Here is a 14,141-nt window from a genome sequence, read left to right as displayed (position 1 = left end):
TCCCTACAGCTTTGTAAGGCTATGAAATGTAGCTGCAGTGTAAATGGAGTATAACACATTTTTACTTCTAGTAGGGAGAATCCAAGTCAGTATAACAAGGGACAATTGCTGTCTGGATTCTCCTTTCAGAAAATCTTAACTTTATGGGAAGAGGGTTGCATATGGAGTAGGTATGAAATTTGTTCCCTAATGTTGCCTTCGATCAGGTTAGACCTGGAAGAGTAAAAGACTTTTAGGAGAGAAAAAGAGAGAAGTTGAATGGCTCTGAATGGCAGAGGTAGGAAAGGTATAGGAGAACAAGATGGAAATTAAGGTAACTATCCAAACTATACGTGATTAACTCTTCTTCAGCATCTAGGAAGGAATCTACTATTTAATAGTATTTATATGTCAAGAGCAGGTGAAGTGAAAAATCAAGCTGAAAATATCCTAGGGGAGCTGAGGAAAGGCAGATGAGTGGGTTTTGTGAATTATTTGAACTGGCTGATGTCCAGCTCAGTCTATTTATCTTGTACTTGAAGTGCTCTCATATATTCTACCCTGCTCATAGCTTTAGTGTAGCGAGTTCATTTCTGTTCTCACCTTTCTACCGCACTTCGAAAGACAGATCAAAAAGAGACACCGAAGTTTTCCCTAAAAACAAACCACGTAGGTGAATACAGCGAAAGCTGCTGTGAGCAGTTCTTGTCTGTTGTTGCCACAGAAAATGGCACCAATTTAAGTGGAAGGGCAATTCTCTCAATTTTATGCAGGTCTCAGCAAAAACCAGTTCTCATAGGTGCTGGCATGTTGATTAGCTTTTTATCATGTTGGTGTTCAGCACTTTTTACTTACTCCTTAGTAGTTCCGTACAAAAACAGTAGGAGAGAGCTTTTCTGAGCTTCTTTTAGCATCGCTTTGAACTGCAGTAATGCGTCTTACAGTGGAGCTGAGGGTTGGTTGCTGATAACTCTCAGTGTGAGGCACTGATGTCTTGCTCCTGCGAAATCCCAGCAAGGCACTGAGGAACTGATTGACTGAAAAAGAGCTGGGTTACTGGAGGGGGGGAAGCCTTTCTTCTCTGTAAGGCTGTTGGTTGGAAATTATTTCTCTAGGGTGTCTGTAGCACGAACTGGCAGTGCCTACAGAGAGACTTGTGATTGGGATTTGGGGTGGGAGGAAGGACACGAGGAAGAGGTGAAAAATGAAAACAAGGGCCTTATCTCTGGGGAGCCCGGCTTAACAGGGCTATGGGGCAGCATTAGGGAGAGTACTGCGAGGTTGCTATCAAGATGTTCCTTACAAAATAAACCAAAGCTGAGATTTTAAAAAAAAAAACAACCCCAAACAAACGATTTTTTTGTATATTTAGGCAAAGAAAAATGTATTTTCGCAGCTGCTTAAAGATCTTGGCTTTTGTCTTGTATCATAGTCTCTAAAGGACAATATTGGCAAGTTCTGTAGTTTCTGAGGGGTTTTTTTAAGTATTCTTGGAAGAAAGCAGTATGGATTATTGCTTAGCTTATACCTGATGAATGTTGGGAATCACTTACACAGAATATAAAGAAATTAGTGTCTTCTCTTGGGTAGAAATGTGTCTGTGACAGAACAAGATGGGGTCAAATTAGGAAACCTTTTAAAGACTTCTGGGTGTTTGCAGACCTAGGCATAGAGCTGCATTTTCTTTTGTATGGGATTTTTTTGGGGTTTTTTTGCTTCATGTGGAAGGTAGCGTGTTCAGTATTCCTAGTGTATCTTTTGTATGAAGTGTGATTTAACACTTTACAGTGTTGACCAGCTTCTCTTTTATAATAGGAAAGGTTTTATAGGGTAAAAGGCAGTTACCTCCCTGATAATATGTTCAAAATAATCTGCAAGCAGTGAAATGTAGATTTGCTGTTGAGGAGAACAAAGCTGTGAAGTGATGTTAAAACTAAGCTCTATTTATCTTTTTATTTTCTTTTTTAACAAAAATAATTTCAGTATTCTGGATTATTGTCTACATCACTTTCTCTACGTAAAATTCAGGCCTTTTCTGCTTGACCATTTGTGTGACCTGATTAATTTTACCTTTTAAAATGTTGTGTGTGTCTTTGAAGGCACAGCTGGATGTTTTCACTGCTGCACATATATGTCTGATACAGAACTTCGCTGTGGCTCCTGCATCCCCCTCTGCTTTCTGTTGAGATCCTGACATAGGGGCATAGAGGTTATTTTAGGGCAGTTTATTGTCTGTGCTTATGCTGGGGCTGCATTTGTTCTGGGAACAAACAGCCAGAGTACCCCAAAGGGAGAGAGCAGTTCACTGGTTTGTTCCTGAGCAGTGCACAGAAACGGGACTGAAGGTGATGCCGTAGAAAAGTTGTTGTGTAGTATCAGGTGAAGCATATTCCAGTTCAGCATCCTGAGGGATGAAAGAGGGTTTGTAGGTAGTACTGAATATAAAATAAATGGTCATCGTGTCTTACAGAGAAAGCTGAGACCATTCCTAAAGAATCCGGAGATTAAATAGTTACACATAAACACCTCCAGTATTTGTATGGAAGTATTTCCAAGGCTCAGTCAATTAGATTAAGTTTAGGTCACTGTGAGGGCCACCAGCTGCAAAATAGAGACTGCTGAAAAATGACCTAGTGATTGTATGAACATCCTTCCACATGTTTCTGATTTACAATCAGAATTTTTTAAAGCTGAAAAAATTATCTTTATTCCTTGCATTTCTGGATAAGAAACAGATTCCTTATATCAGTTACTGTGTTATAAATGAATAAAGCACATTTCTAAAATCATGCACACTAGTAAACAGAAACCAAACTACCGTTAACAAATACAAATGGTAACCAGAGTAGTAGTGCTGTCTGCGATTCACCCAGACCCCTCTGTTGAACATATGTTCTCCTGAACTGTGCCTGTGTACCACCAGTTCTATCCTGAATCTAAAGCCAACCTACTCCCATTTATTAAAATTTCTTAGAATTCCTTCCTGGATTGACAGCACTTCTTTGTAACGATATCGTGATTTATCGAGAGCCGTTACTGTGTCTGCAGGGACACCGGTGTCAGGGCTCCAAGACTCCTTATGCATTTTCCTTCTGTGTTCCTGTCATCTGTTCCTTCTGTTATCCATAGCATCTGCTTTACTCCCCGTGTTTGTAGCTAATCTTCATATTTATCTATTTTTTCCTTGTGTTGTTTATTTATTTATTAATTATTTAATGTTTATTAATTATTTTTTTTCTTGTGCTTTATAATAGAGGAAGAGTGATTTCTTTCCTACCTCCATAGATGATGAATTTATGCAATGAGTTATGAGACAAAGACGTCATTAGATGTTATTAAGGTTATTTTCCTTTTAAATTAATCTGGTTGTTAGAAATGTAAATTTTGGACAAAATAGTTTAAGAATTTTTCTGATAAATGTGAATATTTGTGGAGTTTCCTAGCTTCCAATAGCATATACACTGTTTGAGTTACAACTGAAAAGTTCATACTCTTGCAGGAGTATTGGAAAATGATCGCACTCTTTCGGTGTATAATATATTGTTATAAAAATAGCATGCTCTCCTTTTGTGGGGGTTTTTTTTTAGGTAGGAAATTCCTATGGTTATTGCTTGCCATGATCAAGTTGGGAAACAAAGAATGCAAGTGATTTGTATTGTAACAGTGGAATGTGAATATGCTAAAGAAGTCAAAAATCTTGAAATGTAAACCGTCTGGTTTCTATAAAGGAGTTTCTTTCCTAATCCATGCCACTTTTATTAGCAGAGCACTGAAGTAAATATCTCAAGAAGTAAGCCTTAAAAGTATTGAATACCATCAACAAAAGGCAAAATTGTTTGGAGGCTAAAGGAAGAAATGTAGACGGTTGGATTAAATTACTCTTCTTTCTCTGTCTTTCTTTTTCTATTTTTTTACAATGACTTTGTGGTATAAATTTTGTGGAGAAAAAAAAATCTTATCAGTTTTGTTGTAGTTTTGAGTACTTTAATTTTGTGAGGTAAAGTTTAGCCATAACTCAATGTTTTCTGGAAATCTGTGAGGCTTTTCCCCTGTCAATGACTTGAGTATCAACATGTTCTACTGTGTGCTTAAACAACCTTGCTGATTATTGTGCAGTCTGGATAATGCTCATAATATTTAGCTTAGGATTCAAGAAGGTTCCATCCTCACTTGCACAGATAAGACTTGGAAAACACATTTTTTCAGAATAGTTTGTCCAAAGCTATTTGGAAAGTGGACCTGAAATTTCATTTTTCTCAGTTGCTGTGTTTCTGGTTATGTCTCTGTTAGTGTTTTAATTAGGATTAGGAGTGCAATTTTTGAAACAAGACTCCTGATAACCCCAACTTACTGCACCTTGATTCACATCACGGCTCCCTCTGAAGTACGTGGACCCTTTTTGGATGTAACAAACCAGAAGATGGATGTGTATGTATTCAGGGGTGCACTTGCTAATGGATTTTAATTAGTGGCTGGGGCTACTCTGAAGTGAAGCTCCTGTCCCTAGAAAAACAGTGTGGGTTCTCTTGCCTCCACGCAAGTATTTTGCTCTTAACATCTTAATTTTGCACCTTAATTGCTAATGTAGACACAGTGTTGTAAACCAGATCAGGCTTTGTTTCTGTGTTTAGTGACTCTGCTGTAAATAAACTAATTAAGGTGTCTGGTACTTGTGTTAGGTTTTGCTGTTACTGATTAAAATAAGTAGCATTTTAATCCATATTTTGTTCTTAGTTTGAGTTTATTTCTTGCTTTAAAAGTCTAGATAGTATTCTGAAAATAAATACCAGAGCAAAGATGAAGCAAATATGCTTTGATAACAAAATCTATGTGGTTATGTAGTGGTATAATTTGGTTTATACAGAGCTCCACGCTTGCATGGCTGGGCTACTTTCTGTACCTGAATCAGTGCAGGTGTCTGTGTGCTACAGAACACTGCAACATGGAGCACTGAAGACATGCTGCTCCCAAAGGTAATCATCTAGAATACACCTTGCTGTATAACCATAGTTGGTAGTGCTTAAAAAAAAATATTCAGATATATTCAAGGAAATAAACATTTACGAGTATTGAGGAGCAATACCAGCATTTACCATAGTCCAGGATAGCGAGAACATAGACCTGGGTGTGGAATTCAAAATAAAGGTTACTGTCCAATATCCTGTCTCCTACAATGGCCTTAAGCAAATGCTTTGGGAAGACTGAGAACATGACAGGCGTATGTGATCCTTGTCTCATCCTGTTTCCAAATATTCTTCCATTCTCCAGCTATTTTCAGCTCAGCACTTTTGTACCTGCTGTGCTTTGTTTAACTGCCTGTAATGGGTCTCTTCCAAGACACACAATTACTTATTCAGTCTTCTCTTGAAACCACGGATAAAATTGCTGCTGCACCCACTGCGATATCAGACGTGCAGTTCAATGGGCTGGCTGCTCATTGCTTACAGACTCTTTCCGCTTTGAAGTAGAATATAGCTCGTTGGTATTAGCTGTGCAGAGGAATAGTCTAAATGGATAACATAAATATGGAGGAGTACTGCTGTTTGTACCTGTTCTACTTGATGAACACTTCTAATAAAAAGATTACATTACATGTTTATGTGCCTTCTAAAATAATACGGGCTAAAGCATAAGTAAAGTGTAAATACTAATGGTTCAGTTGTATCAATGAACATCCTTTTCCCTAGATCCTAAGACCTTTGATGAAAGGTTATTTATTGCCTACATTACTAATAAGCTAAAAACACCTTTGAAAGAGTTGTGGTACAAGCTGGAAAGTCAATATTTAATACACCTTGGCAGGATACCTCAAACGTAATTTGAGGAAGTTGTGGAACTCAAAAGTTTGTGATTTTCCTGTCCAATTAGAAATCGGAAGAAGAAACATCTGTATTTCTGGAAGGTGTAGAGGAAACTTGTAGAAGGACTTTTGCGATCTTACCCTCTCATTCTTCTCTGTGGTGTGTCTATTTTCTTCTGTCAGTAGTAGGATGTACAGCTTGGATGGGTTTTTGGTCTTATCCACCTGTTCCTCTTGAGCAGGACATGGGTTTGTATGTTAGTCATTTTACAACTTGGATTAGTTTAGAACACAGAAGCTTTTTCAGGTCAGTTTTCTTCAACTTAAGCTTCTCACCCAAGGAAAAGTCCATTTTCAACCCAGCTTCTATATCAGGCTGCTATCTAATGCTAAGGTGAGTCCTCTTTGCTCTTAGTATCATGTTTTTTACTACATCAATAGTAGGACATTTACCTACACTAAAATACTATCTCCGCTTTATAGATGTATCTTAAATATCCCAAACTATCCAACTGTTCTAAAATGGATCTGAATACCCCACAACTAAGGTGAAAATTCCATATATACTCATTTAACAAGGATTACTTCACTGAAAGTAGGGATTAAAGTAGCTGTCTTCTGTTTCATGATCTTCGCTTTCGTGATCTTCAGTTTCATGATTTTCTTCTGCTTCGTCGTATTCTTCTGGCGTTAAAAATCGTCGAAACACTGCTGTTCTTAGCCGAGTTGACTTGCTGACGTTAACGTTTTGTTCCCCATAGTAAATGGTTCTGATGTGAGGGAAGCAAAAGAAGGCATATGAGCTTAGTGGAATCGTAAGCTTATTTTGGTCCACCCGTATATAGGTTAATTGGTTGGTGTTCATCGGATCAATAGACGGACACATCAAAGTAACGTTTATGGCTGCAAGAGAGAGAAAAATATTCATTAAAATACAGAAAATAGTTCTATTTAAGACCTACTGCAAAAGTGAAATGTATTTATGTTTTGAAATTTAAAAGAACCATGTTTTTTGCAACAATGTAATCCTTCCCTGTGTTTTAAATTGGCTTTGTGCATGACAGTTATAACGTTTTCTGGGTTGGCAAAGTATGCGTTTGTGAGGTAAAGGGAAAAAAATACTACCACTACAATTTGGAATTATTGTTTTATGTGAATGGAATATTTTCATGATTCCTTTGCTCTGTATGTTTTTATTAAATGCCTGATCAGAAGCAATTTTCAAAAAGGTTTTAGCTTGTTATATGAAAAGCTGATACTAACTTTTACAAAAAATTGCTAACTAGGGATAAAGTGCAAACCCAAAATCCTCTCTGATTTTACCAGTTTGGTCTCAGCTAACCAGGATGTGTTGACACTGCATCTTTTGAACAAGGTGGGATGATGTTGTTCCTGCTCTGTAAGCTGATCAAAAGCTACAAAGCTGCATTTCACAGAATCCCAGAACGTTAGGGATTGGAAGGGACCTCAGAAGCTCATCCAGTCCAATCCCCCTGCCGGAGCAGGAACACCCAGATGAGGTTGCACAGGAAGGCATCCAGGCGGGTTTTGAATGTCTGCAGAGAAGGAGACTCCACAACCTCTCTGGGCAGCCTGGGCCAGGGCTCTGTCACCCTCACTGAGAAGAAGTTTCTTCTCAAATTTGCTCCTGAGAAGTCCAGTGTGTATGAGCTCTGGGTCAGTGTCACATTGACTGATCAGTTCAGAACAGTAACAGCTCAAGCTCACCTCTCTGCAAAGGAGGACATCAGAGCACCTCTTGAGCAACATGCAAATCTGGGTGACTGCAGGGTTCTGTGCTTGGTTTCTGCATGACCTGAGGAGATGCAGGTCCTCGAAACCAAGGATACAACAGAAGAGATGCTTCTGATAGTAAGCTAAAAGTACTTAATTCTGGATGGGAATGAAAATATGCCAAACTTGCCCCCCTCCCACAGCCAATGCCAAAATACACGAAGTTCTTTTGCTTTTAAAGAATTGTGACCGTCAACATACTTTCGATGTTATTGTCTTCAATATACAAATGCTGCAAGCTTCTTGGAATGTAGAATACTTCTTTCAGTTTGTTGTGTCCAAGATTAAGTTCTAGAAGGTTGGGTAGATTGAAGGTGTTGGGTGGAATGTTCTGCAGGTTATTGTGGGACATCCTCAGAGCAATGATTTTTGGAATTCTGGTGAAATAGTTTTCTGGAATATAGGAAATGGAATTGTTTTCGAGAGAGAGATACATGAGTGATGATGGGAGATCAGGAGGCATAGTCTGTAACTTGTTGTTGCATAAGTTGAGCTGCATTAAGTTTTTCAGGTTCGAAAAGGGCTTTTCTTTGAGCACTGAGTCGTCAAGGAAGTTGTTGCAAAGGTCGAGCATGGTTATGTTAGGTAGTCCCTCCAGTGCGTTTCCAGATACCTGAGAAATTTTATTGGAACCCAGGAGTAGTCTCTCCAGAGAGCTGGGGAGTGGGAATGGAAATTCTTCTAATTCGTTATGTTGTAAATGAAGTTGCACTAAGTTTGCAAGTCTGGCAAAAACACCGTGATCAATCATCCGAAATTTAATTTTGTTGTGGCTGAGGTTGATTTCTCTTAAGAAGGAAGCATTGGTGAATGGCCCTGCAGGCACGGCTTCGATGTCATTGTTCTGCAGATAAAGCTGTTGGACGTGGCTGGGGATGTTTGGGATTGTCTTCAGTTGACGGTGATCGCAGTACATCGATAGCGGAAAAGCTGGTGGACAGAAGCATTCTCTGGCACACTCGACTGGGAAAGGAAAGCGAGGAACTTCGGCCTGTGTATTTGGATTGAAGTAATATGGATGCTGATGATCTGACTCCTCCTCATATCCATCCTCAAAGTCATAGTCTTCGTACTGACAAAAGACCATAGCAGCCCAGAGGAGGTGAATGATTGATAGCTGGGCCATAATCCTCATGTTTGAATTTGTGTGTTGTATCCTGTTGAGAAGGAAAAATAAGTTTATTAGCTAGTCATAAAGTAAATTGCATATAGGCTTCAGTTTTAAGAAGCAGCAATATAAAATAAATCAAGTAGAATAATGCACTTTTTGGCAACACTATCAGTGACATATTAGCAAAAACAAGCTTTAATTTTTATTTTAAAGAAGAAAAAGCCATAAACACCATCCTTGAAGTAAACATAAGTTTTCTTCTCTGGCTTTAGATGAGGAACAGCTTTCTACCTGTGCTGTGCTTGTTGCTGAAGGATACCATAATGGTGGGGAGTAGGAAAAAAATCTTCATTCCTTTCTCACTTGAATTTCTTAGAGAAGTTGCAAAAGGATGTTTTATATAAAGTGGTATAGTCTGGGGTTTGCTTGGCCATTGGAGGTGCTGTATTCTGTCTGGTGTAATGGGTTAAGTGTCAGCCTTACAAGTCAGTTTTAATGGGTGCAGATGAAGTTCCTGACCAACATTTCTTCCTCAGACCTTTGGAAACACATAGCTTATTCTTATTAAACTCTTATTAAACTCTGTCAAGATGAAAACTTCTTTGCAAATGCATTAGTTATTCTCCCTCTGAACTTGCACCACACAAATGGTGCGTGGTCAATACTACAGAATCATCAAGTGTTGTCTGGAAAGGACTTCTGGCAATCACACAGACCAGCCTGGTGCTCTGAGTGTTTCCATGCCCAACAGGAGATTACTGGCATTTCATGTTATCTTTCTATTTTCTGCAAAACTTGACTGACTTAGTACAATGCTGTTCTCGTCATTAAATTAAATCTAATACAATTCAACCATTGAGTATTGCACATCATGTAAAGTCTTCATTGACAGAAATTTTCTTTATAGTCTTGCCATGCTTCTGTAACCAAATGTTCTTTTTAGTTGTGAACTGATTTACCTTCCAAGTGCCCTTCTGAGATGAAATACTGATGTTGTGGAAGACAAATGATTTTTTGCATGTGAAATTTCTGCTGCTCAAACTAGACTAACATTGTAGAGCACTTCATGCAGTCAGAGGAACCCTGTTATTTGGCAGAATTAGAACAGTGAATCATGTCAAGCTGCTCTGCTTAAACAGCTGAGTCAAAATGTAATATTGCAGGTCAGTGCACGTAAATGATGGAAAATTTGAACAGACTTCACTCATGGAAACCATGAGGCAGAGGAAAGGAGATATTCTCAGGTTTTTAATAATACCATTCAAGTTTCTTAATCAGGGAACTCTTTCTTTTTGTGATGCTTTTAATATTTTTACCAATCTCAATCAGTAACAAAAGAGATGAGACTGGAAAATGGTCATTTCCTGTGTTTCCACAGTGGTGATTAATGCTAATGATGTATTCTACAAATTGCATGAGAGAGAGAGAGAAAATTCAAAGGAAAACAAAAAGTAGAAACCAAATTATGGCATTTCACACATCTTAATAATCTTCCTATTTGCACACAGCCCGTGTGTGACAATGGCTGCTTGAAATAATTGGTGGTATTGTCTAAATGGCATTTCTAGCTTTGTATAATTTGTATTTGAATGCTCCCTTCATCAAGCTTCATAACTAATTAAAATCTTCAAAGCAGGTTTGGATGGAGTCAGTTCCTTGGATCCCCTCTGTATGGAGGTGCTCAGCAAGGTAGGGTCTCCGTATCCCTACAGCATCATCAGATGAGCATCATCTGAGCTCATCTAAGTAAATAACAGAAATATGTCAACACAGAGAGCAGCCTGGCACTACAGCATTGTGTGAACTATGCTGATACACTTTGCAGACAATCAGTTAAGAAACCATACTGTGCTTCAGGAGGAATTAATTGGTTTTCAGGTTTCAGGCAGTGCATATTGGGAGAATACTTCATCACCATATTTCTAACTTCCTGTCAGACCTGGGGGTGTCTGCCTATGTACAATCTGTGTCTAAATCCTGGGACTTCATTCTGGTTTTCACATAATCTGTCCCCCATGTCTACTTCATGTTCTTGGTTTCCTTTTGATTCCTGTTACTCCCTCTCGGTTTCACTCCAGATTTTTAGCTTCACTTTCTGGTTCTGTTCTCTCAGCACTTTTGCTAGGTGCCACAAAATTTCCAATTTCCAATAATTTTGGTGCTCAGTGCCACAATTGTCCTTAGATAACAGGAGGAACAACTTGGGAAAGTCCTACCCAGTTTGAGGAAAAAGCTTTCTTAGGCCTCCGTGCAGCTGATCCACTTGCCAGATAAACCATGTCAAGAGAAATATCATCACTTCAGATGGAGTGAGAAGTAATCGGTACCAAAGTCTCTCACTGGTTTTATAGAGAGACTGGAGCTGGTATCTGGGAGCATTTTGTTAAATACCTTGGCTGTAGCTGAGTGCATTTTTGTTAGAGCAGTAACTGTCCTGTCATGCTTGCAGGTCGTATCTCAAAGCACTGAGATCCTAACACTTCTTTAAATAGTTGTAAGAACTAAACTAGCTTTAAAACAAAGAGTCATGTCAGATGAAGCTTGCTAAAGGAGGAAGCAAGTCAGATGAACACAATACGATAAACTTCATTCTTACAAAGTTGAAAGACAACAGAAAATCTTAACATTTTGTTTCTCTACCATCTGTGATAAACTGAGAGCTTAGTAACTGTATTTGTAAGCAATTTACTAGCTGACAGCTAAAATATAACGTGCATGAATCACTGCTAACTGCAAAAACAGCACAATCGGTTCATTTTATTTCTGTTTACCGAGCAAACTTACTCTTTGGAAGTCTCTGAAGCTCAAGTTGTAGAGGACACCAAGTTAAAGTGCTGATGAAATCATCTGAGAAGTAGCCTAAGACAGCTGGAGGAACAAAAGATCTCCCTAAGCCATATTTTGTGGTGAGGAGCCTTGTGGGAAGGCAAAGCAAAATAATAGCCTTAGCTCCTTTGGTGATTTGTCAGTGAGGAGAGAAAAAAGTGGTGTGCCACATCATCAGTGACTGTCGATGCTGTGTCACGAGTCTGTGAAACCATTTGTCCTTTTGTTAAAGTAACTTCAGAATTATTTATGAGACTATGGCAGTGTTACCAGGTCCCAGTAAAAACAAATTTGAGAGTAAGGCTTCAAAAAATATGACCGAGATCATCGGTTCGTGGTGTGGTTTCAACTGCAGTGATACAGTTATGCAAAGGATTTGTCCTCTAGAGGATGAAGTTAAGCAACAGTAGAAAATCAGTGTTATCAAGAGTGAGAGAAAGCTGCTGCCATAGAAAAACCCTTATGAACTTCTTCTATTTTGTACTTTTTCCCTGCACATCCATATTTCCTGTTTCCTTCCTGCACTGTGGGTGTGCTTTGGTGCGGAGTTGGACTTCTCAGTGTGGTTTTAACATTGTAGTTCAGGATTCACAGTGCATTTCCAACGTGTTTTTGCTAAGCTGTACAGACACAGCATCAATCTTCCTAGGAAACAAAACTATGACATGAGATAGAAATCATTTTACTGAAGAAAAATATTTGTCATAGCTTTTAAAAGGCAGGGGGAAGGACATGGTGATTTGCTTTTGCTGCGATGTGGTACTTGAATAACTGAGAGACATGCAAAAAATGGAGAAAAATAACCTTATTTTGTTGAAGGGAATGTAAGTGCCTTTGAGGTATCATATTTGAGAAAATCATGCAGTAATAAGTTTTACTGCTATTTTTTGTCTTTAAGCTTCCTGAAGCTGATGATTTGTTTGACCTTTTCAAGTTTCCTCTCTACCACTGAGGACAAGAACATCTAGGAGATAAATCACACACGATTCCAACATTGGGGCTATAAAGTACCAGAAGTCATGAGCACATCTAATATTGTAGGAGTTGGTAATACTGGAGCTAAAATAAACCTATCAGGAGACTTTAAAATCTCATGATGCATTTAAAAATCTATGGTGGCAGAGCAAGAGAGCCTGTCCTTTTAAAAAGCTGGAGCAAAGCTCTTGGTTTAAAGCCTGTTTAGCTGTGTAAGATGAGGAGGATCCAGCAATAGGATGTATTGAGACTCTGTTCCTTTTCTGTTGTTGCATGAGCTGTCTTGGATACAAACAAGTCCAGAGTTTGCGATCTTGGCCAAGTTTTCTTCTCTTAGTTTTGGTCTGAGGCGTGGTAGGAATTTCCTTACAAGGAGGATAATGAGAGGATTAAATTTAACATCACTCATGTAAGACGTCTTGTTTCAAGGGCTGTGACAAATCTGTGAAGTGTTCAATGTGTTTTAAAAACACGTTTCATGAGGACTTTGTTTTACCGTTGCGTTTGTAAATCTGTTCTCATCACTTTATTTATGCAGTTGTGACGCAAAGCGGGATGTGTATCAACCCAGTCAGTGTTGGTCTGGAGCAGATTGATTTTTCTTAAACCAACCTTGGATGTATCCCTTTTGTTAATTGAAAGATTTGAAATTTTATCATCTTCATTAACTGCATTCAACTGTTGAGGCTTATTGCTTTTTTAACTTTGCTTCTGAACTGAAGGCTTAAGAAAGGAGGCTGTTGTAATATTTTGTGATTTTAGGTTTGTTCTGGTAGTTGAGTAAACTTAAAAAAGATTGCAATTCTGAATTTTAGCCAAGTATTCATAAAACAAGTAGAGAAGAGAACCAGTGGCACTGAGGTGAGTGGGATTAGCCCTGAGATAAAAAGGAATAAATTATCCTGCTTGGCCTTTTGCCTTTACTCAACATTTTACTATAAAACATTCTTGGGTTTCACTGCCTCCAGCCTCACCCACGCCAAACTTCAATCATCCTTATGAAGCCTAGAGAATGGGGGGAAAAAAGAGTGCATGTTGTTCATTTGAGGGTTGCAGGAATTGAAGTGGATCTGAGATGTGTAAATCAGAACTGAGAGCTGTTGTGGAGGCATGGTGTCAATAGAGTAAGGAAGTTGTTCAGCTAAAGTCTGGTCCTGCCATCAGACGGCTGAAGAAAAAACCTCAAGCTCCAAATTTTCAACCTCTCAGCAGACAATTTTGAAGGAAATCTGTATTTTAGATAAGAATTGGCAATGGTAGCGTGTTACTCTTAGGGCAGCGTGTTACTCGTAAGTGATTGCACAGTAGAAAAGAGAATGCATGATCATATATAATGAGGAAGCTTGAATGTTGTAATTTGGTTCCCCTGTGGGTTTCTGAAGTAAGAAACAGCCTTAGGCATGTATCATCTAGACTGGGCTGCGCTTCAAAGCCAGATTGCAGGCACAGAAACTCTTTGGATCCTGATTTCTAGGTCTTAACTGGCAGTCTCTGAACACTGAGCAGACCACCTGCAGCACTCCAATGTGATCTGCAGAGACATTTCTTATCTGTGCTTGCCATCAGCAGAAGTAACTGGTTATCAAGGCTGTACTGGCTGCTGGATTTCTTTTTCCTGTGTCAGAACTAATCTGAAAATTCAGATACCGAACTGCA

General features: G+C 38.8%; 1 protein-coding gene across 1 annotated transcript; it reads right to left on the bottom strand.

Moving 5' to 3' along the window:
* Positions 1 to 6,365: 6,365 nt before the first annotated feature.
* Positions 6,366 to 8,708, bottom strand: OMD (osteomodulin). Its single transcript, XM_010179879.1, has 2 exons — positions 7,775 to 8,708; positions 6,366 to 6,682 (listed from the first exon to the last, which is right to left on the bottom strand). Exons 1-2 carry the CDS (start codon positions 8,706 to 8,708, stop codon positions 6,366 to 6,368), a joined length of 1,251 nt encoding a protein of 416 aa, XP_010178181.1.
* Between the last annotated feature and the right edge of the window lie 5,433 nt (positions 8,709 to 14,141).

Source organism: Mesitornis unicolor, unplaced genomic scaffold (assembly GCF_000695765.1).
Source record: "Mesitornis unicolor isolate BGI_N332 unplaced genomic scaffold, ASM69576v1 scaffold4060, whole genome shotgun sequence".
In the NCBI taxonomy this organism is placed as follows: Eukaryota; Metazoa; Chordata; class Aves; order Mesitornithiformes; family Mesitornithidae; genus Mesitornis; species Mesitornis unicolor.
The sequence above is the reverse complement of the archived record's forward strand: the minus strand, read 5'-3'. Positions and strand labels throughout refer to the sequence as shown.

Coding starts and splice junctions, on each gene's coding strand:
- OMD (XM_010179879.1), bottom strand. CDS start 8,708: ATGAGGATTATGGCCCAGCTATCAATCATTCACCTCCTCTGGGCTGCT. Junction 6,683..7,774: donor TGAAGACAATAACATCGAAA/GTATGTTGACGG, acceptor TCTCTCTTGCAG/CCATAAACGTTACTTTGATG.